At 44.9% G+C, this 27,851-nt stretch overlaps 2 protein-coding genes and 1 pseudogene across 3 annotated transcripts in view; 1 reads left to right on the top strand and 2 right to left on the bottom strand.

Moving 5' to 3' along the window:
- The first annotated feature begins 16 nt into the window (after window positions 1–16).
- On the top strand, window positions 17–25,391 carry MGME1 (mitochondrial genome maintenance exonuclease 1). Of its 2 annotated transcripts, none has more exons than XM_084854805.1 (5): window positions 17–397; window positions 1,297–1,901; window positions 8,721–8,943; window positions 20,316–20,448; window positions 21,120–25,391. In XM_084854805.1, exons 2-5 carry the CDS (start codon window positions 1,382–1,384, stop codon window positions 21,270–21,272), a joined length of 1,029 nt encoding a protein of 342 aa, XP_084710931.1. In that variant the 5' UTR covers window positions 17–397; window positions 1,297–1,381; the 3' UTR covers window positions 21,273–25,391. The 2 variants fall into 2 exon arrangements, with proteins under 2 accessions (XP_084710931.1, XP_084710930.1); XM_084854804.1 differs by having other exon boundaries at window positions 1,293–1,901.
- On the bottom strand, window positions 10,774–10,888 carry LOC146347613 (U2 spliceosomal RNA; annotated as a pseudogene).
- The window catches only part of OVOL2 (ovo like zinc finger 2), a 55,463-nt gene continuing 52,926 nt past the window's right edge, over window positions 25,315–27,851 (bottom strand). The window contains exon 4 of the mRNA XM_084854807.1: window positions 25,315–26,239. Within this exon, the coding sequence (XP_084710933.1) occupies window positions 25,932–26,239 (308 nt within the window). The 3' untranslated portion in view covers window positions 25,315–25,931. The remainder of the gene's footprint in view (window positions 26,240–27,851) is intronic.

Genomic DNA, 27,851 nt, shown 5'->3' with positions numbered 1-27,851 from the left:
AGGCCGATCGAGAGCCGGACACGGAAGCGATGCTCCCCGGCGGCTAAAAGGACGCGCGCCTCTCCGAAGACCTCGAGGGGCGGCTGCGCCGGAGGCGGGGAGGCGGCGCCGCGTGCCGCACTGCGGTAGCGACTCCGGCCCCTCGTCTTGGCTGGTGCGAGACGCTCCCGTAGTAGCCGTCGGCGCGGGCGATCTGCGGGCGCGTTCGAGAGCGCGCGGGCAGTCGCCGCCGGGAGGCGAAGGCGCCTCTTGGCCTGGGGTCCGTGCCAAGGCCCACGCCAGTGGTTCTGCGGGTGCGCGCGTGTTTTTAACCCTTTTTTAAAAGATTCCATGTTTCTGTACGTGATGCCCGTCCGGTGAAATGAGTGGAAGCGATCACAGGCTGGACCTGCGCCAGGTAAGCCTGCGGCGTTGCCGGAAGGGCCAGGCCCGGTTGAGGGACATCGGTCTGGTACAAGGGCCGGGGAATCCTCAGCAGCTGTGAGCGGTGTGTGTTTTTGAACAGAAGCAGCTTGCTGTGTAATGTCACTCCTTTGGTTTTGATACAGGTGGGGAAAAGGCTGTTCTGCCCAAAAACAGTTGGGTGGGGGGAGCCAAGAAAAGGGAGAATCCGGAGGAAGGGGGGAGGGATTCTCCCTCTCCTTTTGGTATAGGAGTTTTCTTTCATTGCTCCTATCCCTTAAAACAGCCTTCTCCAATCTGGTGCCCTCCAGATGTCTTGGACTTCAATGCCCCGGACCTCCAGCAATTCTGGGAGTTATAGTGCACAATATCTGGAGGGCACCAGTTTGGGGAAGGCTGACTTAGAAGCCCTTCCTTCCTTTCTCCGAGCTTCCCATTTTGACTTGTTTCTCCTTGTTGTAGCTTCATTCGGCTGCTAGCATTTTAATGGTTAGTGACTTGACAGTCTGCATTGAAAACCCCAAGTTGCTATTTGAAACCCATGTACTAAGAAATAGGTTTCACTAGTATTAATGGCACCTGGCATCTGAGGAATTGTTCTTTAGATATAGCTATAAATAAGGAAAATATATATTTGCTTTGTACAGTCTAAGAAGACATGATGACAATTGGAGCTAGGACAAGACATTTTGGTGCCAAATGGTGGCCCTCATTGTAGTAAAATATAATTATACCCCAGATATTTGATACTTTGCTACCGTTTAGTGGTACCTCAGAACCTGCCGTCTGAAGCCAACCTGGTAGTAATGCATCACCCTGCCTAATGGTAGTGGCAGACGCGTTGATAACACACAGTAAATAACCAAAGCATGTTATTTTTTTACACTAAGGAAGGTAAAAGTGCAAAGGTGGAAGTGTTTCTTCAAAAAAAAAAAAGAACCTCCTGGATTCAACCATCTGTAAAGTACTGTCTTGCAGTATGAGGCCATTCCACCTGTTAACCAGAAAATGTACGAGATTACCAAACTTATTGACAGGATTGTTGAACGAGGAACAACTTCTGTGTAGATCCTTTGCTACTTCTTCTCTTGATGGGAAAAAGAAAACAAGTAAATACGAAACCATTGACCAAGAAAAATATGGAGAGTTGATCCACTGCCTCACATCCTGCAAAACCAGTTCTCGAAGACCTGAATCAATATTGAAAGAAGATAGTATGATATATGGACTAGGGTGTAAATATAAGCCTCCAGCTCAGGAGGTTGAACCAAAACTGAATGGTAACTGGATTCCTCTAATGAATCCCAGTAAGAGCTCATTGCCTCAGAAAACTGCCCCAGGATTGCCCTTGCAAATCACTTCGCCGAAGAACAGTTTGGCCAGTGTGACAACTGTTCTACAGCAGACCATACCTCTGGAGCAGGCCTTTCATCTGGAGAGCTGGAAACAGCGAATGGTTCTGGAACTTGGGAAAGAGGGCTTTGCAGAATACACTAAACGTAAGCAGTCAAATGCATTGGTTGTTCATAATAACAAGCACATCCTAGGGTGGATTGATTTAAATCACCAAGAAAAAAGACCAGTTTAAACCAGTAATCTGTATGAAGTTTCTCATTCTGAAATGCATATTTTTCGTGAGCAACTATGCATTCTAGCTGGTTACTAATTAGGACACATTCGTTTGCAACTAAAGGGAGCCTTTATGTAAGCTAAAATACATCATTGAAAAATATTGGCCATGCAACACACGTGATTTTTTAATTATTCCTGCTTTTAGCAGGCATGGACCAGATAAAATTGAGCAGTGGTCTTGAGAGATCTTGAGGCAGAGGTTCCCAACTACAAGCATACATATATACTAAGCAAGATTACTTTCTTGAAGGCCTAAGGCTTCAATCCTGTGCACTCTTACTTGGCAACAGGTCCCACTGAACAAAGTGGAACTTAGAGAAAACAGGCATAACATTGGGCTGTAAGAAGCATCCAGAATTTTTGAGAAGCAAGCAGTGGTAGTAAACTGGGCAAAGTAGTGAGATGGAAAATGAATGCCTGTGCTGTTTGTACTGTTTGGTTGATAGTCGTAAATATTAATAATTTCAGAACAGAACACATTGCAGATCTCACGTAGCTGGGCGTAAAATATTTATTTGTTATATATTTATTTGCTTTTTACCCTACCTTTCCACCAAGAAAATGGCACTCAAGGTGATAAATAATAATAAAAGAGGAGTGCAAGTTTATTCATATGGGTTCAGTGGATTGATACAGGATAGCATCGCCTAGTGCCTACGAAGCTATAGAGTCCATGTCCCCCAATATCAAGACATCATGTAAGCACGTTAACTACTGTGCTGTATAATGACTGACACAGTTGTTTTCCCCACAGTTTCTTCTTTAGAAAGAAAAGCAGCCTTTGATAACAGGGTCATAAGTTCAGTGTAAAGAAATTACATGGGTGGTATCCTATACTTCTGCTGCTCCTCTGCTAGTTCTTTTGCATCAGCAGAAAGGACCGCTGGGACAACAGGAATTAGTGGTTCCTGAAATAAGCACAGAATAGAGCTGGTCAGTAGAGCTCCATTATGTGAGCTCCGCTGATTTCCAGTTGTTTCATAGAATCACAGAATAGTAGGGTTGGAAGGGGCCTACAAGGCCATCAAGTCCAACCCCCTGCTCAATGCAGGAATCCAAGTCAGAGCATCCCTGACAGATGGCTGTCCAGCCTCGTCTTGAATGCCTCCAGTGTGGGAGGGCCCACTACCTCCCTAGGTAAGTGGTTCCATTGTCATATTGCTCTAACAGTCAGGAAGTTTTTCTAGATGTTCAGCCGGAATCTGGCTTCCTGTAACTTGAGCCCATGATTCCAAGTCCTGCACTCTGGGATGATCGAGAAGAGAAACTGGCCTTCCTCTCTGTCACAACCTTTCAAGTACGTGAAGAGCGCTATCCTATCTCCCCTCAGTCTTCTCTTCTCAAGGCTAAACATGCCCAGTTCTTTCAGTCTCTCTTCATAGGGCTTTGTTTCCATCTTTGTTGCCCTCCTCTGAACCCTCTCCAGTTTGTCTGCATCCTTCTTAAAGTGTGGTGCCCAGAACTGGACACAGTACTCCAGATGAGGCCTGACCAGTGCTGAGTAGAGGGGAACTAGTACTTCCCGGGATTTGGAAGCTATGCTTCTATGAATGCAGCCCAAAAGAGCATTGGCCTTTTTTGCAGCCACATCACATTGTTGGCTCATATTCAGCTTGTGATCGACAACAATTCCAAGATCCTTCTCGCTTGTAGTGTCGTTGAGCCACGTATCCCGCATCTTGTAACTGTGCATTTGGTTTCTTTTTCCTAGGTGCAGAACTTGGCATTGATCCCTATTAAATGTCATTCTGTTGTTTTCTGCCCAGCGCTCCAGTCTATCAAGATCACTTTGAATTCTGTTTCTGTCTTCCAGGGTATTAGCTATCCCACCCAATTTGTGTCATCTGCAAATTTAATCAGCATTCCCTGCACCTCCTTCTCCAAGCCATTAATACAAATGTTTGTACACTGTTCCCCTTCTACCCCCCTTCTCTAGCTCTCATGTGCCTGCTAGTTCATCCACTGAGTCTTCCTGTCTTGCGGTGCTGCTATTTAACACCAGGGCGGTCCACACTAAGAACACAGTCATTCATGAAAGAAGGCTTATTTTGCTGCCTCCATTTTGGTGCCTCGAGTAGCCATCCAGTGGAGCTCTTCTGGGTGGTCTGGGGGCTGTTAATACCCTCTCCAGCAAATGGGGCCCTGGCCCCCATCAAGGACCCACTGTGATTTCTTTGCATTGGACTTTGAGGACAAAATTGCTTGTCACTGCAGTGACCTTGATGCTGTTGTTAGCGCAGTTCCAGTCAAAGTGTCTGATGCCACCATCTGCCCGATTTTGCAGGATCAATTCCAGTTGCTGCACCCTGATGATGTGGATGTGATGTGGTTGGGCAGTGTGCCCAACCATGTGACCTCTTGATCCCTGCCCCTCTCGGTGCTAATAGAAGGTAGCTGAGGGGGTATGGTTGGGTGGGTTTAGGGAGTGAGAAATGCTTCCCATCGAGAACGGGTGGTCCCTACTGTCCTTAAGGAGGCAGTAGTGCGACCACTACTGAAAAAGCCCACTCTGGACCCAATGCTATTGGACGATTATGGCCTAGACACAAATACCCCTTTCTTAGAGAAGGTACTTGAGATGGTTGTGGCGGAGCAACTGCAGGCGCTCTTGGAGGATACTGATTATCTAGACCCACTCCAGTCTGGGCTTCATTCTGGTTACGGGACTGAATCAGCCTTGGCTGCCCTGATGGATGATCTGTATTGAGAGAGGGATGGGGGAGTGCAACCCTGTTAATTCTGCTTGACCTCTCATCAGGTTTTGATACTACTGACCCTGGTATCCTCCTGGTTCAACTCTGTGGCATGGGTATCAGAGGCACTGTGTTACAGTGGTTCCGGTCCTACCTATGGGGCCAATTTCAGAGAGTAATGTTGATCCCTTGGCAATTGAGCTATGGGGTTCCACAGGGTACCATCTTGTCCCCAATTGTTACTTAACATCTGTATGAAGCTGCTGGAAGCAGGATTTGGAGCCAAATGCCATCAGTATGGTGATGACACACAGCTCTATCTCACTGTGACATCTGAATCAGGAGAGGCTGTGCAAGTCCAGGATCGGTGCCTGAACTCAATAATGGGCTGGATGAGGGCCACTAAACCAAAGCGGATTCCTGCCAAGACGGAAGCCCTGTGGGTGAGTGGTTCCAAAGTCTGGGAGATAGGCTCATTGCTTGTTCTGGATCGGGTTGCCCTCCCCAGACTACAGGTTCGTAGTCTGGGGGAACTCCTAGATCCATCATTGTCACTGGAGGCACAATTGGCCACGATGGCTCGGAGTGCCTTTTACCAGCTTCAGCTGGTTCGCCAGCTGTGGCCTCTCCTGGACAGGGATAGCTGGACCACAGTGGTCCAGGCACTAGGAACCTCAAGACTGGATTACTGCAACGTGCTCTATGTGGGGCTACCTTTAAGGCAGCTCCAGAAGTTGGTGTTAGCGCAGAACGCAGCAGCTTGGCTCTTGTCAGAAGCTGCCCCCTTTCAGCATGCAACTCCTTTGCTGAGGGACCTGCACTGGCTGCCTATTTGCTACTGGGCCAGGTTTATGATTTTGGTACTATTGTATGAAAACCTAAACAACTTGGGACCAGAATACCTGAAAGAGTGCCTTCTCCCTTACCAACCTGCCCGATCACTGAGGTCATCAGAGGGCATGCTCCTGGTGGTCCCATGGCCCAATTGGAGTCCACCAGGAAAAGAGCCTTCAGTGTGGTGGCCCCCTTCCTCTGGAATTCCCTGCCTATGGAGGTCAAGCAGGCCCCAACGTCGTGTTGCTTTCAGCGCCTCCTGAAAACATTGATATTTCAGGAAGCCTTCCTCGAACAACTGGCCACAGTTTATCAAACTTGGTTTTATCAGAACATTTCTTTTTTAAAAAAAATTAAATTATTTTAACATGGTGTTTTTACTCTTTATCCTGTTTGTTGTTCACCTCTTCGAGGTCTTTGGATGTGGAGTGGTATACAAATACTGTAAATAATTAAGAAATAAAGAAATTACTACTTTCGTGCTACCATTAGCGGCATGGAAACAGCAGTGCTGGCTACTGCAAGGTCAGGCTTCAGCCACCAAAAAGAATGAATTCTTACCATACTTTCTTAATGCAGAACATGATTTCTGGAATGGTCTATTCCTCTAGAGCTGGAAAACAGGTGGTAAATTGCAGTAATCATGTGTGTAATCACAGTTTTAACCAGATTTTAACAATTTTAATCTTTATCAGGACTTCTGTGTGTGAAATGCTTATTAATATTCTACAGAACGTTGGAAGTAATTTTTTTTGTCAAAAAGTAAGCCAGTGGCCTGCAGTACACTCTTAGTAAGTTGAAAGGCACAGTTAATCTTTTCTGTAAATAAGAACTATATAAGAATGTCCTGTAATCCTACTACTTTTACTTTTCATCTCTTCAAAAAGTGGATACATATTCTTAGACATGGTCCTACAGGTCAAACATTAATTAACACTACAATCCTATTCCTAGTTACTTGGAAGTAAGACCTATTGAATGCAGTGGGACTTAACTGTTGAGTAGACATGTTCTGTGCTTATGTGGTGGTGGAATTGGGCCAAGCAAAGGCAGAGGAGTTAGTTAAGACAGAAAGACAATTATAGCAGAATGAATACAAATATATGCTTAAAGAATTTAAAAAGACAGGTTTTTTAAAAAATTAATTGGATTTTTTTTCCTGCCCAGTAACTCTCAAGCCTTGTCCCGGGCCTTTCATTTTTGGCTGCTGCTGCTGCCGCCGCTGCCGCCGCCACTTTTTAGTGAGGGCAGGCGTTTTGTGTAGTGTGGCAGTTTCTACATGATCTTATAAATTGCCCTAGAGATAAAGTTCCAGCAATGTAACTTACAGAAAAGACTCTTGGAAAAAGAATTTCACAAAGACTTCTTGAATATACTTCTTGTTTAAATTTTCTACTATTACATGTATAACACGTCTACATTGCTTTTCATATTTATATTTCTGTTTAAGCACTATTCATTTTCACTAAAAGATAAATCAGCAAAAATTATAAATGATTGTAAGTGTGTTTCAATATTGTTACATTATTAGATTAATAGACCAGTTTTCAGTTGTGCACTAATTGCAGTTTCATATTTGGTTCTCTATAACAGTGGCCCTATTTTTTGTTCTATAACAAAAATCCTATTCATTTCAGTGAGTCTACTCTAAATAGGACTAAGTTGGATGCTACCCAATGGTATGCCCTTGTCTTGCAAAACATCCAAAAGTTCAAGGTGCAAATGGGAGGGAGGAACTTAAATCCACAGGATCCTGAACCACCTGTTTTGCTTGACCATCCGGAGGTGGGCAGCCCTTCACAGCCTTACATCCTGCCTCTGCCACCACCGAATTTGCTGCTCTGGCAGCAGCAGCAAAACTATCAGTGGTTTGGCAGCGAATGCAGACCCTAAATGTAGTTAACATTTAGCTTTAAAGCTGCTAAAAAGTACAGTTTTGCTGCTACTGTGGTGGGGGTGCAGCCCCCAGGGGGTTCTGGGGGATTGAAATTGGCTCCTGGAGCCCCAAAGCTGCCTCCCCTTGATTTAAAGTAAGGAGAATCATTTCTGAATTAACCTGTGCTCCCCCAATTTGATGAATAAAGAAAGTATCTTTAAAGTAAAATGAGTAGAAACATAAGACTAGAAAATAATCAAAATGTTTGGCAAGGGGTTCCAAGATGGAGCCTGATCTCAAGATAATAGGACTTCCCGGTGGTGGAAAACCTGACATTACCTAAAAATTGCCACAGCCAAGCAAGAGATGGAAGAGGGAGCAGCCTGCACTTTAACATCTAGGTCTGGGTAAGGATAGTCTGCCCCCCTGTGACATTTCTACCATCTTAGCCCTAGAGGCACCTTAAGAGGTGGCTGAGCGATTTCCCCCCAAGTTTGATGCAGGCTTCAGAGCAGCAGCAGACCAAAGCTGGTGCTTTTTTACTACTGCCATAAAGAGGGCTAGCTATTGCGGCCTTTCACTTTGTTTTGCCCTGTGTAAGACCATGTGCCTGGAAGATTTTTCAGTTGATCAGCTAGGGAGGGATGAGGGGGGTCTCTATCAGCTTAGTTCCGAGTAGAGGAAAGTATGGCGTTTGGGGATTGACTTGCCAGGTGACAAGAAGAGCTATTATGCAATTTGTGCCTATTCCCTCTTTTGGTCTCTCCCTCACTTAGAAGACCTGTGGTGGTCTTCTAGCCTGCGCTCTGGTCTGGTGGTGCTGTTATTAAATGCCTGGTTGGTTAACAACAAGAACTCCCTCATGCATGACTTGATTGTGGATGTGGCAGCAATCTGGTGTGTATAACTGAGACCTGGGTTGAGGAGATGGAGGGAGTTAGTTTCTCTAAGATATGCCCTCCTGGATACTCAGTTCAGCACCAGAATAGAGGGTCTAGGAAGGGGAGTTGCTCTAGTCTGTAGAAATTCTATCTCTCTCAAATTCCCAAATGTATCATGTTCATGACTCAAGGGACCGTCATTAAGTGATAAGACTGAATACCACAAACATCATACTTTTCAATAGAGGCAGCTCACACATTGATTTGTGAGTCTTCAGGTACTGAATAATCTGGTTATTTAGACCTAAGTAATGTTCGTGCTAGTGTGAAGCAGGGCCTTGGCTGTACATTGAAACACCTGAGTTTGAGTAACCACTTTATGCAATTTTTCTTATTTTGCAGATACCTTTCAACAAGGTAAGCTCTTCCATGCAGCTGTGGAAGCCTTATTGTTAGCTAAAGAAATACCTGTGAAGGAACAGGAAGAGGACACCAGTGTCTCCAGCTATGTAACAAGCATAAAGCATGTGTTAAAAGATGTCAGTTGTGTGAGAGCCCTTGAAAGTGCGGTACAGCATGAGACCCTTCATTATCAAGGCCTAGTGGACTGTGTGGCAGAATATCGGTGAGAGGCTAACTTTAGGTAACACTGTATATGCACGTTCCAACCAGTGGAAAGCCTTTTAAAGTCACATAGAATTAATTGGGAGTTAGGCATATGCTTAAGTTTCCCATTGAAACCAATGGGACTTAAAAATGCTTAACTTCAGCTGCCTCATGCCCTACATTTATAAAATTGTGTGGATCAATACTCAGAACTAAGGCAGGGCAGACATGGAAATCCTCCCCCACACTCCGGCTGTTGGATCACCATTGTTTCCATTTACTGATGAGAAATTGAAGCCAAAAGAGAGTCGCTTGCCCAAGGTCACTTAATCAGTTCATAATTCCCTCTAATATTAAGTGGGTGGCCTCATGCTGACTAAGCCTGCAAAACAGGGCACCCAGAGTAAAGGAGAGGGGGGATTCCATATTGCCATTGTCACATTATTTATATGCTGCCTTTCCTTATATCTTTTATGCATTGGAAATGGCAAAGCAGCATAAATAAAACAAATATGTGCAGAATAATGTATCACAACACTACTAGGGGAAATATGTGGGAAAGAGCTGGGGTGGGGTGGCATGTCTTCGCTGCTCACACACTGCCATGAAACCCTCACAGCATGAGGGCGTATGTGTCTCCTTCACAGTTTAGGGCTGCAATCCTATACCCACTTACCTGGGAGTAATCCCCATTGAACTCAGTGGGACTTACTTCAAAAGACTTGTGCTGGATCCCAAAGCCTCAAAGGAAAAATCTGAAGGTTTGTGTGAGAACCGAGCTCTTGCCAAGACCCACAGAAGGAAATGGACTTATCTAGCTGGAAGTTCTGAGTAAATATGCATAGGATTGTTCTGTAAATTTCATAAATATGCCAAATAGTAAAACTTTATATGCGAAGTTTTAAATAATGCATTTTATGTTGCTAAAGTGGTTCAATTAGGTTTGATAAGTAAGTATTGCATATATTTCACTTTTCGTCCCCCAAAGCCATTTTTTTTCCCCGGAAAAAACATCCAGTTTTTTTCCATGCCTTCAGAATTTCTGGAAACAACTATAACAGCTATGGCCAATCGCATATCCCCTACTTACGCAATACAACAATGGAACCAATTACCTAGGGAGGTGTTGGGCTCTCCCACACTGGAGGCATTCAAGATGAGGCTGGACAGCCACCTGTCAGGAATGCTGTGACTTGGATTCCTGCACTGAGTAGGGGGTTGGACTCGATGGTCTTATAGGCCCCTTCCACCCCTACTATTCTATGCTTCTACTTGGCCAAAGTGCTTGAGTCTGATTTTACAACAGAAACTGCCTTAGGCACCATAATATCTATTCCAGGAGAAGGACAAGTGGGGTGTGACCTTCTGCATTCTCCTGGACCTCTCTGCCATTTTTAAAACCATCAAGCATGGTATCCTTCTGGACAGGCTGTCTTGTTTAGGGTTTGGGGACACAGAGTTTCAGTGGATGGCCAATTCTAAAAGGTAGCACTGGGAGACTGCTGCTGAGCTCCATGGTTATGCAGTGGTGTTCCACAGCATTCCATCTCGTTTCCTTCACTTTTTAACATCTGAGTAAGATCATCCTGAGATTGGGGGTCAGGTGCCATTAATGTATAGATGACATCCAGTTTTATTTCTTTTTACCAGAGTCCAGTGAGGCAGTGGAAATGCTGAATCTGTGTCTAAGATGAGGGCCCGTAAACAAGCTTAAACCAAAGAAGATGGAGGTTCTGTGAACAGTTGGTTCGTGTGACCAGAGGGGTGGTGTTATGCTGTTCTGAATGAGGTTACACTCCCCTTAAAGGATCAGGTTTATTGATAGATCCAGTACTGCCACTGGATGCCCAAGGAGTGTTCCTGGCACACAGTAGCTTTCAATATATAGTCCTTAGAGGAGATAACAGATATTAAACTGATAAGAGATACTATATTTGATCTTAGCCAAAAGGACAAGAAGTTCAAGATCAAGTGTAGAAAGCCAAGAAGTTCAAGATCAAGTGTAGTATCTGTTCTTATCAGTTTAGTATTTATTTTATTTTTATTTACAACTTTTATATACTGTCCCACATCTAGACAGATTCCAGAGCAGTGAACAATAAAAGATGCAAATATAAGAGAAAAGAATAAAACTCCATGTAAAAAAATTATTATTATAAACAGAATTCCAGTATCTGATACCTCCTCTAAGGACTATATATTAAATAGATTTTTTTAAACACACATATAGTACCTTTTACCAGCTATGGCTGGTATACCTACTATGAACTTTTCTAAACGGAGAGACCCTAGCCACAGTAACCTATGCTCTGATAACCTCTTGCCTGGACTACTTTATTGTGTAGCACTGCCTGTAAATACTACCTAGAAACATCAGTTAGTACAAAACGTAGTTGCTCCATTTCTAACTGGAACTGGCTACAACCAACACAGCTTGTCAATACCTAAACAGCTACATTGGCTGTTTCTGGGCACAGAATCCTGATAATTAATCCCTAATCCCTAAACTGTTTGGGACCTGACTACCTGAAGGAGCAACTTCTCCACATGAGCTTGCCCACATCCTCCACGTTTTGTTGGAGGCTCCCTCCAGAGTTCCTACCATAGGCAGGTAGTGACTGGAGAGAGGGTTTTTTGTTTGTGCCCTGTAGATGGCATGCTCAACTGTTTTTAGTTTTATGGTCAGGTAGCCGGCTCAGGTTGACTCAGCCTTCCATCCTTCCGAGGTCGGTAAAATGAGTACCCAGCTTGCTGGGGGAAAGGTAGTCACGACTGGGGAAGGCAATGGCAAACCACCCCGCTACAGTCTGCCATGAAAACGCCAGCGCAAGCGGCGTCCCTCTAGGGGTCAGTAATGACCTGGTGCTTGCACAGGAGGAACCTTTCCTTTTTCCTTTCTGCGGGAGTGTAGTGGTTTTGAGGCTGTTTCTGTGCTTTTATTTTTTTTAAAACAAAAACAAAAGTTACAGCTTAATTTACAATATGTCATTTTCAAGATTGCGCTGCTAGAACTGGCTTATATAATGTCTCTCCAGAACTTAGGGTGCATCACAGGTATACCAGGTACCCCTGAATTCTCATTGATGTAAGTTATTAATGGGAACCACACAGTGATAAATATGTCCTGAGATTCAGTTCCTTTGAATGCTCAGTTTACGCATCAGTTTCTCTGAGAGTGCCATAGAGCATATTCTATCCATCCACCTTCTTTCCAACAGTCCATCCCCGCTTTTCCAGTGGGCTGCCACTTCCAGTTGTACAGCCGCTAGTACGAGCCATGTCAAGTCCTTGTGTGACAAATATTGGTTCTCAGCAGTAAAAATTCACAATAAAAACAGAGCTCCACAAAAGTTGATAGTTTGATTTATTTCAGTAAGAACCTGGAGTACATTTCACCAATATTCTGTGACCACTGGGCAGCTGAGCCACAAGTGGATCAGTGTGCCTTCGACCTACACCCCTGCCAGCATAGTGGGGAGGGCCTTGGGACCATTCTAGAAAACATACCGAGGGAAAGGTGCCAGCAATGCACTCTTTTTAGAGATGCTTCCTTAATTCGTGCAGAAATGTAGCACGCTCTGAGTGTCTACACTTCGTTCTATTGGGATTCCAAGATCCGCCCTTCAAGATTGATTTCTTGTTGGATCTTAAGACCCATAGAGATATTACCAGCACTGGTACAAGCTATGTTACCACCTGAGATGGGAGAGCACACATGCCCATGCACTGCATACCCTCCTTGCCATCGCATTGGCCACCATCCAGTCTGTTGCCTCTGCCTGCCCTCTGTAGAGCAGCGCTGGCCAGAGAAAGTGACGGGCACAGCTCTTCAGAGAACCTTCCTTAGATGGAGCCATTGTGGAAGGGGTGTCCCAGAAGATTGCCAGCAGTACAGGTGTGCGAATTAATGCTTCCAACTTCCTGTATAATTGCCCCAACCCTGTTAAAAACTACACTCAAATGTTTTAGTCAAACCATAAAACAAATCCAGGATCAATTAAAACTCATCACGTGCTGCCAAATGCCTGGGGAAAGAGAAAAATCTTGACCTGGCACCAAAAAGATAATGATGTTGGTGCCAGGTGGGCCTAATCAAGGAGATCATTCCCACAATTTGGGGGCCACCACTGAGAAGGCCCTCTCATTGCTGTCTTCCAAGCCTCCCTTGGAGTAGGGACCTGGAGGAGGACCTTAAATGTTGAGTGTAGTGTACGGGTATGTCTGAGCTGGGAGAGGCGCTCTTTCCTGGTATTGCGGTCCCGAGCCATGTAAGGCTTTATAGGTTAAACCTTGAATTGGGCTCGGAAACATATATAGGTAGCCAATGCACGTGGGCCAGAGTAGGTCTTATGTGTGCAAACCTTCTGGTCCCCATTATCAATCTGGCTGCCACATTTTGCAAGAGCTGCAGCTTCTGAACCATCTTCAAAGGCAGCCCCACATAGAGGACGTTGCAGTAATCTAACTTGGAGGTTACCAGAGCATAGACAACTGAAACCAGGTTATCCCTGTCCAGGTAGGGGCATAGCTGGACCACTAACTGAAGTTGGTAGAAGATACTCCATGCCACTGAGACCACCTGAGCCTCAAGTGACAAGGATGGTTCTAGGAGAACCCCCAAGCTACGAACCTGCTCCTTCAGGGGGAATGCAACCCCATTCAGAACAGGCTGAACACCCTCCATCCAGTCAGAAGAACCACCTAGTAACAGCATCTCAGTCTTGTCTGGATTGAGTTTCAGTTTATTAGCTCTCATCCAGTCCATTGTCACAGCCAGGCACCAATTTAGCACATCTGATGAAGATGAAAAGGAGAAGTAGAGCTGCATGTCATCAGCATACGGATGACAACGCACTCCAGATCTCCAGATGACTGCATTCAATGGTTTCGTGTAAATGTTGAACAGCTTAGGGGACACAGTGGACCCCTGTGGAGCCCCATACTGGAGAATCCATGGGGCCAAGCAGTGTTCCCCAAGCACCACCTTCTGGAACCGACCATCCAAGTAGGAGCAAAACCACTGCAATGCAGTGCCTCCCACTCCCAGCTCAGACAGTCATCTCAGAAGGATACCATGGTCGATGATACTGAAAGCCGCTGAGAGATCAAGTAGAATCATAGATCGTAGAATACTAGGGTTGGAAGGGGCCTACAAGGCCATTGAGTCCAACCCCCTGCTCAATGCAGGAATCAGAGCAGGACAGATGGCTGCCCAGCCTCATCTTGAACGCCTCCAGTGTAGGAGAGCCCACTACCTCCGCAGGTAATTGGTTCCATAGTCGTATTGCTCTAACAGTCAGGAAGTTCTTCTAGATGTTCAGCCGGAATCTGGCTTCCTGTAACTTGAGCCCATGATTCCAAGTCCTGCACTCTGGGATGATCGAGAAGAGAAACTGGCCTTCCTCTCTGTGACAACCTTTCAAGTACTTGAAGAGCGCTATCATATCTCCCCTAGGGATGTCAGAGAATTCTGCGACGGATCTCGGTGAGGCCAAATGCCAGTGCATTTGGCCCCCCGAAAACCATCACGGAACAAAGCCCCCACCCCCCCAACCCATGAAAGGGGCGCGGGACGAAGTGCCGCCATTCGCTTCCTCCTTCAACCATAATAGGCTACGTAAATACTTAACGTAGCTTATCACGGCTAATGCAGGGACGCCATTTGCGTCCCTGCGGAGGCCGGGATAGGCTACCTAAGTATTTACGTAGCCTATCATGGCGGCGGGGGGGGGAACCCCAGCGTACGCAAATGGCGGCAGCTACCGCCATTTGCATATGCTGGGTTTTTTTTCCCCCTGCCGTGATAGGCTACGTAAATATTTACGTAGCCTGTCATGGCTCCCTGCAGGGACACAAATGACGGCGCCTAAAACAGCTGCCATTTGCGTCCCTGCAGGGCTGCCCAGCGGCCGGATGTCCGGCTGCGGGTGGCCGGAGCCGGCCGGCAGCTCCGCAGCTTGACAGCGGAGCGGAGCCAGCTGGCCAGGATTCCAGGGGGAGGCACAGAGCACCTCCCCCCCGGCAAGGATTCCGGGGGGAGGGACGGCGCGCCTCCCCCCACTTGCGGAGCCAGGTAAGCGAGGTTTCGTACACCCCTAATCTCCCCTCAGTCATCTCAAGGTTAAACATGCCCAGTTCTTTCAGTCTCTCTTCATAGGGCTTTGTTTCCCCTGATCATCTTTGTTGCCCTTCTCTGAACCCTCTCCACTTTGTCTGCATCCTTCTTAAAGTGTGGTGCCCAGAACTGGACGCAGTAGTCCAGATGAGGCCTAACCAGTGCTGAGTAGAGGGGAACTAGTACTTCCCGGGATTTGGAAGCTATGCTTCTATTAATGCAGCCTCAAAGAGCATTTGCCTTTTTTGCAGCCACATCACGTTGTTGGCTCATATTCAGCTTGTGATGGACAACAATTCCAAGATCCTTCTCGCTTGTAGTGTTATTGAGCCACGTATCTTTCATCTTGTAACTGTGCATTTGGTTTCTTTTTCCTAGGTGCAGAACTTGGCATTGATCCCTATTAAATGTCATTGTGTTGTTTTCTGCCCAGCACTCCAGTCTATCCAGATCACTTTGAATTTTATTTCTGTCTTCCAAAATATTAGCTATCCCACCCAATTTTGTGTCATCTGCAAATTTGATCAGCATTCCCTGCACCTCCTCCAAGTCATTAATACAAATGTTGAAGAGCACTGGGCCCAGGACTGAGCCCTGCGGTACCCCACCTGTTACCTCTCCCCAGTTTGAGAAGGTCCCATTGATAAGCACTCTTTGAGTCCGATTCTGTAGCCAAGTGTGGATCCACTGGATCGTTGTTTCATCTAGCCCACTTTGAGCTAGTTTGCTCATCAGGATATCATGGGGCACTTCGTGGAAAGCTTTGCTGAAGTCAAGATGTATTATGTCCACAGCATTCCCAGAGTCCACAAGGGAGGTGACTTGATCAAAAAATGAAATCAGATTCATCTGGCAGGACTTGTTCTTGACAAATCCATGTTGGCTTCGAGTAATCAGTGCATTGTTTTCCAGGTGCTTACAGATGGATTGGTTTATCATCTGCTCCAGAATTTTCCCAGGGATTGATGTCAGACTGACTGGTCTGTAGTTTCCAGGCTCCTCCTTTCTGCCCTTTTTGAAGATAGGGACAACATTAGCCCTCCTCCAGTCATCTGGCACTTCCCCCGTCCTCCATGATTTCTCAAAGAGAATAGACAGCGGTTCTGAGAGTTCTTCTGCCAGTTCCTTTATTACTCTAGGATGCAGTTCATCTGGCCCTGGAGATGTGAACTCATTCAAAGTAATTAGGTGTTCTTTGACCATATGCCTGTCAATCTCAAGCTGCAATCCTGCCCCTTCAGCCTGTATTTCGCCTTTGCCAGGGGGGTCATAGACCCTCTTTTGGGGGAAGACTGAGCCAAAGTAGGAATTGAGCACCTCTGCCTTTTCTTTGTCATCTGTTATCTTTTTGACATCCTTATTTAATAGCTGAACCACCATTTCTTTCCTCTGCCTTTTACTATGCACGTAGCTGAAGAAAGCCTTTTTGTTGCTTTTAGCCTCCCTCACTAACCTCAGGTCGTTCTCAGCTTTAGCCTTCCTGACACCATCCCTGCAATTCTGTGCTACCTGCCTGTACTCTTCCTTTGTTACTTGGCCTTCTTTCCACTTCCTATATGTGTCCTTTTTTGTTTTCAGGTCATCCCTAAGCTTTTTGTGAAGCCACATTGGCTTCTTCTGTTGTCTTCCACCTTTTCTTCTTGTTGGAATGGTTTGTAATTGTGCCTTGAGAATTTCCTTTTTTAAAAGCTCCCACCCATCTTGGATTCCTTTTCTCGTTAGGGTCGCTTGCCATGGGACCTTACTGATCATCGTTCTGAGTTTATTAAAATCGACTTTCCTAAAATCCAGGGTATGCGTTTGACAACCCTCGGCTTTTGCTTCCCTTAGAACCAAGAACTCAAGTACAACATGGCCGCTTTCCAAGGGTCCATCTAGTCCAGCATTCCATTCCCACAGTAGCCAACCAGTGGCCAACAAGTAGAGAAGAGAAGAATGCTTAGCTAGCATACCAACCCACTAGCACATGCACTAGCACACTATTCCTAATGACAATAACAGAGGCAGACAAAGGTGGCAGGGAATTAGTATCTGCCAAATGTGTAGTGGGAAGGATGCTGTGGAAACTGCAAAGTGAGGCTTGGGAAGCTGCCTGCGAGGCAAAGCCATTATTGGGAACCATACAGCCAAAACAATTTGGCTGCAAAAATAGAATTTAGAGTGGAAAGTCTAAAACTGAGATTTCTGTTTAGGCCAGGAATGGAGAACCTGATAAAGTCTACAGGAGTTCTGCCTTGGGGCAATGCTGCTGAGTGATTCAGTTCTGCTCCCTTCCGAGCCTTATACATTAGAGCAGAGGTGGACAACTTGTGGTCTTCCAGATATTTTGGCCTACAACTCTCATTAGCCCTAGCCTGTCCTAGGCAGGCTAGCCCCACCTGTCCAAGCATCTTGTCCACGTCCTCAAGCTGTACCAACTGAAAGTCATCCAAGAAAACTGGACAAGGCTGTACTCTGGATACCTCACCTGATTCACCTGCTGTAATACTGGAGTATAAGTCCCAGCAGATGCAAGAGATTTTATTCTGGAAGTGCTTAGCAAATCAACAAGGTCACACTCCCCTTGTCTTTCTCCAGACATAGGTAATGATACAGAGCGACCAAGGCTGTTTTTGTGCCAAAACCAGGCCTGAACCCTGACTGAAATGGATCCAAATAATTGGTGTCATCCAAGAGTGTCTGGAGCTGGCTCACAACCACCCGCTCAAGGACCTTGCCCAGGAAAGGAACATTTGCCACTGGCCTGTAATTGATAAGATTTTCCAGGTCCAGGGAGGATTTCTTCAAGAGTGGACTCACTCTTGGTGACATTTCTTCAAGAGTGGCCAAGGACCACTCCCTCTTGCAGAGAGGCATTAATCACTTCCCTGACCCAGCCGGCTGTTCCCTCCCTACTAGTTTTTATTAGCCAAGAGGGGTAAGGATCTAATATGGAAGTGGTTTCACACACCTGTCCAAGCATCTTGTCCACGTCCTCGAGCTGTACTGAAACTCATCCAAGAAAACTGGACAAGGCTGTACTCTGGATACCTCATCTGATTCACCTGCTGTAATACTGGAGTATAAGTCCCAGCAGATGCAAGAGATTTCATTCTGGAAGTGCTTAGCTAATGTTTTACAGTGGGCCTCAGACAGATTGACAGTGTACCTGGGGCTGGCATGTAATAGCCCTGGACAACTCTGAAAATGAGTTGTGGAGTCAGAGACCAACAGTGGGCACGCAGGAAGACTTGGACATTTCGCTGAGGTTCTTAAGGATCTCAAGTCAAGTGCAACCACGTCCATACCCATGCTGTTAGCTAGTTTCTCTCCCTTGCCTCTTTCCCTAATTCCCTTGTCTCTCTCCATGTTTCTTATTTTCCTCAGAGTACTCATGGTCTAAAGCAGGGGTGGGCAATCTTTTTCAGCCCAACGGCTGAAGCTCTCCCAGACCACATTCCAGTGGTGAGTGGGACCACAGGCCAAAGTGGGCAGGGCTGAAAAAATCCACCACCCCCTTTCCATTGTTACTTATTTATAGTAGAAAGCATGTCTCCTCACAAGTAGGCATGAGCAGCAAGTCTGCTCAGAAGTAAGCAAGACAAACCTCTACAGCAAGGGTGAGCAACTTGTGGCCCTCCAGATGTTTTGGCCTACAATTCCCATCATCCCTCATCATAGGCTGTGCTAGCTAGGGCTAATGAGAGTTGTAGGCCAAAACATCTGGAAGACCACAAGTTGTCCACCCCTGCTCTACGGTATAAGGCTCGGAAGGGAGCAGGACTGAATCACTCAGCAGCATTGCCCCAAGGCAGAACTCCTGTAGACTTTATCAGGTTCTCCATTCCTGGCCTAAACAGAAATCTCAGTTTTAGACTTTCCACTCTAAATTCTATTTTTGTGGCCAAATTGTTTTGGCTGTATGGTTCCCAATAATGGCTTTGCTTCGCAGGCAGCTTCCCAAGCCTCACTTTGCAGTTTCCACAGCATCCTTCCCACTACTCATTGGCAGATACTAATTCCCTGCCTCCTCCTTTGTCTGCCTCTGTTATTGTCATTAGGAATAGTGTGCTAGTGCATGTCCTAGTGGGTTGGTATGCTAACTAAGCATTCTCCTGTACTTGTTGGCCACTGGTTGGCTACTGTGGGAATGGAATGCTGGACTAGATGGACCCTTGGTGTGATCCAGCACGGCTCTTTTTAGGATCTTAGTAAAATAAAGCTTGTATCATTTACACTTAATAGTTGTTCCTAGACTATTTCCCATTTTGAAGTAACTAATTTTTCCTTTTTGCTGAAGTACAGTGCATTATCTGCTGTTTGCATGCCACATCTTTGGGAAAGATCCCTTTGTTTCCGTGTTCATCATGACATGTGTACATACATGAGTGAGAACGTGCGGTAACAGCATGCAACCTCCACCACCAATATATTGGTAGCTACCTGGCACTGAACTCCTGCGCTAAGAGGGCTGGTCCACTAACCAGGCTCATAGTCTGCCCTGCAGGCTCATAGCTTGCAGGGTTTGGTTCATGGTTTTGAAGTGATAAAGGGCTGGTTTGCACCATCTCCAATGGTTAAACGAGCCATCATGGCTTGTTTAATCCTCAGCGTGTACAGGGCACAATGCGCCTAATTACCCTCCTGGGCATGTCACTGAACCTGGACAGCATGGCTTGTTGGAGGGGGAAACAGCCCTCAAATAGCTAGTATGCCTAATTACCCACCCTACAAGTGCCGAGGATTAAACAAGCCACGGGGGCTTTTTTAACCCTCAGTAATCATGCAAATCAGGTCACTGTGTAGAGAATAGAACACTGTATTATATGGCCACAGTTCACTTCTGTGGTCTCTGCTGCTCTTGTACAGAAGTAGAAGGTGGTGGCCTTATGTTAGACAACTGTGAGGAGGCAAATGGTTCATATATTTATTACTAAACAAGTGTTCACAGATATGCTTGCCAGTGGCAAATGCATCTTTTGATTTGATCAGATGTCAACACGGCACTAAGTCGGGTCTCTACCCTTCTCCTGGGCCTGGGATGGGCTCTTTCTGACCCTGCGCTGATTGGGGTGGCTGCTTTCCATGCATCCCCAAGATGCGGCCCAAGAGTGAGAAGCTGCTGCCACCCATCTTGCCAGCAGGTAGAGGAGAAAATGTGGACTTGTCCCACAGCTACACTGGGCTTATTGCTCAGTGAGTCCAGTCTTCACCCTCTCAGCGAGGAGGTCAGCAGTGAGCCCAGATGTTTGCTGGCTATACATAACTGAATCTCCTTTTTATTCTTGGCCACACAGAGGAACATTGTGCTTAATTGACTGGAAGACCTCAGGGAAATCAAAGCCATTTCTCCAGAATACGTTCGACAATCCACTACAGATTGCAGCATACATAGGAGCCATTAATCATGACAGGAATTATAGCTTCCAGGTCAGTAAGACTAATAGGTGTTGAGATGCATCTCGGTGCAAATACAGTTTTTGTGCTTCCTTCCTCTCAATCCCACCCATTCAGCTGAAGCAGAATCTATTTTCTTCTGTTGTATTCCAAATAAATCTGATCCAATAGTCCCACTATGACAACCTTTCGCCATGGTATCAGTCAAAAAACTCTTAAAAAAAAAAAGTAGCTTGTGATCATGGTTTGGATGATTGTCTGAATTTAGTCTTTAGCTCTTAAAGTGATGAGTGTTGATAGGGAAGCAGTCAGCCCACAGGGCTTGTGTATGTGGGAGGGAGTGTTGGAGACAATGGTATCTTGCACAGAATCCTGAGGACTGTTAGAAAGGCCTCACCCCCCCCCCCTGCAAAATGTCCTGCCTATGGGAATCATCCTTGTACTGGTGATGACAGCAGACATTACACCAACCCACACTGTTATCTCAGATCTATTTGCATGTCTAGCAATCAGCTCATGGTATGGAACGGGGCAAACAAAAAGTCTAGAACAAAAATGGGCAAGAGGATTTGTGAAGGTGTAGAGATGAGCACAGCATTTCCCTACATATTCACCACTTGGTGAGCATTTCACTTGTATAGCCATAAAGAACAGTAAACTGACATTGCTTATCTACTCAATAATTTGCTTGTTTTGTTTCTCAGGTTAATTGTGGACTCCTTGTGGTTGCCTACAAAGATGGTTCTCCTGCACATTCACATTACATGGACTCGGAGCAATGCTCTCAGTATTGGAACAAGTGGCTGCTTCGTTTAGAAGAATATAAAGAGAAAGGGAAGGACAGTCGAACGGTGTAAAGCCGTTCTTTGAAATTAAGATCCCTGACTTAAAAGCTGGCTGCTTCTTTGGCTTTGAAGTTATTTAGTTCCATCATTGTGGTTCTCAGTCCCATATTTCCCTCATAAAGTTTACGAGGGGCATTTGCAGAGAGAGAATTAACACATAAGGAAATATTAAGCACCCCCTCCCTCCAATCTGCCAATTCTCCCCATACCACTTGGGTGGATTTTAGCTAGGCTGAACTCAGAAGCCCAGCTGGTAGGGAAATGGTCTTGGGGGATCAGAGCTTGCAAGAGAGGCAGCAGATGTGAGTGGCACTTTAGCATTCCTTCCCTTGCTACTGATATTCCCCTAAAAATGCTTCCTGCAGCCCTGAATTCTCACTATCTTGGCAAACATGGTTTGGGTCAGTGTATTCTCACTTTCTTGGCAAGCACATTTGGCAAGATGATATGTAGTTCCACCCTTAGAAATGAATTTTGTTCTGGGTTTTTTCTTAGCTGTTGAGTCCTTGCCAACCCTAGTTGCAAATGAGGAAAGGCTGCCAGTTTGAATTGTGCACAGCTACTAATACCAGACATACTTTGCCAGTCTGATACATCCAGCTGCCTGTGAGCTGGTTTTCACTTGTGTCCTTCATTCTAAAAAAACACACACACACACACGCCTTTCCATTGAATTTCCAGATCTGTCTGCACCAGGAATTTCGTTTGGATTTAGTGACTGAGATAGGGGAGGAGGTAAGAAAGGGGAACTGAGGATAAAGTATCTATGTGAAAAAGAGAGGTGGAGAGGTGGGATCTTTGAATGAGTGAGGAAAGTGAAAGATAGATTCTATATTTGGGATATGCGAGTGCAAGGTGTCTTTTGGATTAGTAGTTGGAGCATGGGATTGATCCAATAGGCTCCACAAATCACAGTATCATGTGAATGTGTCTTGTGCCTAATAGACAGTCCATAATTGGCCAAGTGACATGAGACCTTGAGTTTAATTAGCCCATTCTGTTTGTTTTTAAACATAACTCCCTTGAATGCTGAGATATTTGAATGAAATTTGATACACATATTCATGACACAAGCCCACATTTCAAGGTCAAATACCAACTCAATCCCCACATATATTTTCAAAGAGGGAAGGAAAATACGAAGTATACTGTAATGTGAGATTAAAAAATGAATTCCTTGAAAATTGAACAAAAGCTGATGTGCATGTTCAGGACTCTATTCTACATTTCACATCTGAACCACAGCCTGACCTCTGCACTTGTTTTCAAAGGGGCCGGTAAAATAACAAAATGAAATTTGGTATGTATATTTCATACACCATTGCAGTTTTAACATCTGCTTGACCCCTGTACCTGTTTTCAAGATGGGAAAAGGAAAGATGCAAAATAGATATATGAAACAAGACCTCTTTAGCACTGTACTTTACTAGCATTCGCTTGGACTAGGCCAGCTTATATGATACGTTAATGTCACAAATATTCATTTCAAATCATTTCTTTCAACCTCTTTTTTCACACCAGGGTTGGTTGATCACAAAAACGCAACAGTGCATGGCTTCATGAAGCACAATAAACTGTTAACTTTTGTTGGCAGTTCTGGAACTGGCAATAAATAAAAATAAGAAAATACATATTAATTTTTCTATACCGTACCGGCCAAGCAAAGTGAGGCCTTTGGTTTAATGTTTGGCATTCTGCTTGTTTGTAATGTGATATCTCTGTTGAACATTGAGATATCGGAATGAGATATGGTATGCACGATTAGGACATAAATCTACATTTCAAGTTTTTAGACCAGCTGCATGCGTTTTCAGAGGGATTTGTGTGTTGTAATACGTGTCTTGAAGACTGAAATATTGAAATGAAAGTTTCTGTGTGTACACATTCAGAACACAACTTTACATTTCATGGTGAAATGTGGGCTTGATCCCCACATTCACTTTCACCAGAATCCAAAAATATGTAAAACACTGTGATGCCATATCTGTTTAAATATCACAATGAGACTTCGTATGTACATTCATGAAGTTTAACCACTAGATCAACCCCATTTTCTGGGGTTGGGTTGGAAGGGAAAAGCTGCAAAATATATTGCAGTGCCATGGCTGAATTGAGACTTCTGTTTTACTCATTTTAGAGCTACAATACTGGAGGTAGTTATTATTTGCCACCCCTAATGCAGACAGAAGCCACATTCTCACTGGTGGCACACCTGTGTCTGGGCTACCACTTGTAGAGCTCATATGACTAAATGCTCCATACAAAGTAAACTGTTGCACACAGACAACTACTATGATAGGGAGAAGGCAGAAGGGTAGTCTAGAAGCCTTCTCCCTAACAAGCTTATTTTCTGCGTGCAAGGAATTGTTTTGTGTGGAGGAGCATTCAGTCAAGTGAGCTCCACTTTCAGTTTGAAGTAGTACAGCCCAAACCCAGGTCTACCATAAATACTCCAGTAGCTATAAAGGGATTCTGTTGTAATTTTAATTTATGTATGTTACAAAGCTTACGATGTGAATTATGTTCCTATATTGGGACAGGCAGTAACTAAAGGCTGCACAGGCACTGACAGACTTACCACCAGTGGAGGCTGGTCTGTAAGGGGACTGGGGGGAACACCAACCTGCCAGAGCCCACACTTTTCTCCTGACTCTCACCTGTAGAAGACACTTGCATTTCACCCTGGCAGCGTCAAAAGTCTATTCAAGCTTCTGCTCACACAGTCCACATCTTTGTTCGTTCAGCTTCTTGACCTGTGGCTTGCCTTGTCCCCTGTGCCCACACATCACCTCCAAGGGGTGAGGGAAACACTGGTCTTCAATGTATTATTTCCTCATGCAAGGCATCAAGGAGGAACTTCACCAGATTTCCCCAGTATTGCTGAGATTGGCCACAAATCATGTCCCTCAGCCAATCAGGAGACAGCTCTCCTAGTGGGGCAGGCTACAGTGCTTGCTGCTGCTCTCTGTCATCCGGTCTGAAATGCCAGAGGGAACACAATGTGATTGAGTGTGCGCTGGGGAGGTGACTAGCAAGCAGACTGTGGCCATTTTCCTCTTTGTTTCTCTCCCCCCCCCCTTGTTTTCTCCTTCATATACTTGGCCCTCTTTTTCATTCTGCTTTGCTCCCTCCCCCTTTTTTCCCTCCCAACCTTTTCATTCTTTTTTTGTCTGGTCTTTCTCCTCCCCTTCATTCCTTTTTTCTTCACAGTCCTATGGGTTCCCCTCCCCCCCGGCAAATATAGCAAGGTTAAGGGTATTGCATGTAAAAGAGATGTGGATGGGCTATGCAAAGCAATCCTATGTAGATCTACTCATAAGTACGTCCCACTGAATTTCACTGGGGCTTATTCCCATTTAAGTATGGGTAGGATTGAAGCCTTAAGAAGAGAGGCCAATTGAAGACAGGAAACGGGGTGTAAAGGGGGGGGGGGCTCTTTTGCATGTTGTCACCCTATGAAGAAGCCTTCACAAGTTCTAAGATCTGGTTTTGTGGCAAATTCCTTTTTCATTAGGGTGCCAAAGTACTGCATGTGTTTAATATTTTCCTAGAGCCTTACATAACTCGTTTGAAAAATGGGGAATTGTAAACTAATCTGACAAGAGTGTTATGGCAAAGCTATATGATACTTTGTCCATTGGCTGCAGTATATTCTCTCAAGAATGCCACCTCAATTTGTTGTTCTCCAAAATAGGTTTCTATTACGTGTTATTTCTACCCACTGGCTCCACTTATTGTTAGCTGCCCTCCGCCCCACCAGCCACAATGGGCACCAGGCACCACCACTTGCAACTAACTATTTTGAGGACCCTTGACCTCAAACTACATGGTAGATAAGTTAGCTGATTTTTTTTTTAAGTACACATAATTACATTGTCAAGACTGAATACCTTTTCACCAGACATGGTTCTGATTTAAAGTCTGTGTAGAAAGCTCTACTTAATATGTTGATAATTATGTTAATCAATGCTTTGGCCACTACACATTTTTTGCCAACTTATTAATAAACATATTAATGATGATGTTGTTACAAAAGACAGCTATTATGTTCTTTATAAAGATATTTCATTTTAATTCATGGCCCATTACCTGTATCCAAGTTGAATAAAATTATTTTGAATAAAATTATTTAAAAAACATTTTACGTTTTTATTTATCGAAGACACTTGTAAGATGTCTATACAAAGACTGAGGGAATCAAACAAAATTCAGATTATGGTGTGTTCTGTAGTGTGTACCACTCATTCCATGTTGGGGACAGTTTATTCATGTTCAGAAATTCAATACAGTCAAATCAGTCCAGGTACCTGGTTTAAGCACTAACATCCTTTTGAAGGTAATTCTGGTTAGGGTTGCCAGATCTCCTGAGGTTCAGAGTCTTAGGAGCGAACGGGTGTTGCTTGGTTTATCAGCAGGTAGATCCTGGTGGAGTGTCAGCACAGTCCAGTGTCACCTGCTGCGAGCAGAGGACAGTGCCTGGCTGATCAAGGACTGGCTCTGGCCTAGTGGACTGGCAGGACAGGATAGCAAAATATCTCAAGCCAAGCAGAAAGTGATCTGCCCTCTTTGTCCTGTTTTACTCTTTCCCCTACCCTGGACACCCTAAGAAAACAGGTCAAACTCTGATGCATGTAAACCCCAATGCATTTTGCCACCATAATCCAGTCACCGTTACTGCTTCTCATTTGTGATTGAGGCCACCTCCCTTGAAGAAGTCAGTTTGTTTTTCAAAACTGCTGCAAGTTTTTTTGACGTTTTCTTCAGAAAAGAACTTCCAGGGTGAATATTGCTGATGTGCACATACAAGTCCTCTTGGGTTGGGCCTGTATAACCACAATCTTCACAAACATAAAGCTTATCTCTCCGTTGCTTGTAAGCATACTGCTGCTGCACCCCATGGATCTTTCTAAGATGGGACTCCAGGGAACAACGCTGGGTGAAGGCCTTGTTGCAGATCTCGCATTTGTATGGCCGAATTCCTAAAATGCAACATTGTGTGTTTTAGGAAACACATTTTAAGCGGAACACCCAGCATTTAAACCCACATATATATATATATATATATGTATGTATGTATGTATGTATGTATGTTTACAAACTTCATATCAGGGTGGGACTGCTTTGGCTCTCTGCCTAATTTTGAAAGCCCCCTGCAAGCAATCAGGTCAGACCTCCAGCAAGAGTGATCTCTCCTCTCCTGGCAGTCTGCTGGACAGGTAAGGGAGGGGGAAGAGGAGGGGATGACAGAGACACAAAAGGGGGTAGCCCTGCCCTATTGACTCCAGCCCCACCAGCAGCCTGAGGCTCCTAACAGATCACTGGAAGGAATGCAGCCCTTGGAAGAAAAAAGGTTCCCTCCCCTGCTTTATGTCATTATGAACTGTAGTTGATGGTCATTTTCAGGGCTGTGTGTATGCTGCAGTTCTGCGGCAGCAGAGGAATACTGCAAAATGTACTGGGCACAACGTTTCACTTGGAGATCTCAGCTTCCAGCACTTTGAATTGTGACCGGACACAGACCCGAAGCCAGTGAAGCTATTGTAACATGCTCCCTGTTAAGTCACCCAGGTCAACAGTTTGGCCGGCAGCTTTCTGGACCAGATGAAGTCTCTGAACACTTTTCAAAGGCAGCCCCATGTAGAGCATGTAACAGTAGTCTAAACAGCAAATAAGGCATGCTTGACCATGGTCAGTTCAGACATCTCTAGGAACAGGCGCAGTCGCTGCACTAACCTCAGCTGCACAGATGTGCTGGGCATACTGCAACCTCATCTGCAAGTTACAAGAAGGGGGCAGTGTTGCAGTTAGCTAGTTAATGCATGGAAATTTGGGGCATAGCTAGCTTAGGATCTCTATAACCTACAGTGTGGTTTCCTTGTCCTCCCCTTCCTCCCCCCCTCATCCAACCGCCCCCATTCCTGAGAGCACATTGTGTGCTCTCTTGCTCCTGTCGGTTTTACAGAACACAAAATGGACTGAACAAACGTTGATTTAAACCCTACGCTGGACTTGCATTTATATGCAAGAATACTTTTGAATAAAGCCTTTTTTTTTTTTTTTACTAAAGCTTCTTACTAAAGAAGCTTATTAAAGAAGAGTATGGTCTCCTTTTGTTCTAAGATAGCTTTGTGTACATGTGGGTCTGGTAAACGCTCATTCTATATTGCCTTTTGGTTTTTCTCTGCTAACTGCCTTCCTAACAGGAGACATCATTACTAAATAATTCACATCCGGTTATGGGCCCAACACGCTTCCACTGCGCAGGTTTTTCCAGACTGTTTTGTGATTTTTTTTTTTCTCTCACCTTCACACACATAGCGAAGGCTAGCTTTTTGCTTTTTGCTTTTGTTGTTGTTGCTGCTAAACATTTAAAAGAATGTCCTCAAACACTAATAGAAATTTCTTCGGAAGATTACTAAAACTGAATAGCCACAACTTTGAGCAATGGAGAATGAGGTTAATTGTTGCTTTAGAAGCAAATAAGGACTCAGAGACCATTGCAAATGATAGGCCAGAAGATGCAGGAGAAGCACAGAAATGGCTGGAGAAAGATGCAGTAGGGAAAGCTTTTATTTATGATGCATTAGATGA

This window comes from Heloderma suspectum, chromosome 4, assembly GCF_057233095.1.
Source record: "Heloderma suspectum isolate Gila_16-S chromosome 4, 16-S_ref, whole genome shotgun sequence".
NCBI lineage: Eukaryota > Metazoa > Chordata > Lepidosauria > Squamata > Helodermatidae > Heloderma > Heloderma suspectum.
This window is presented reverse-complemented; position numbering and strand designations above follow the sequence as displayed.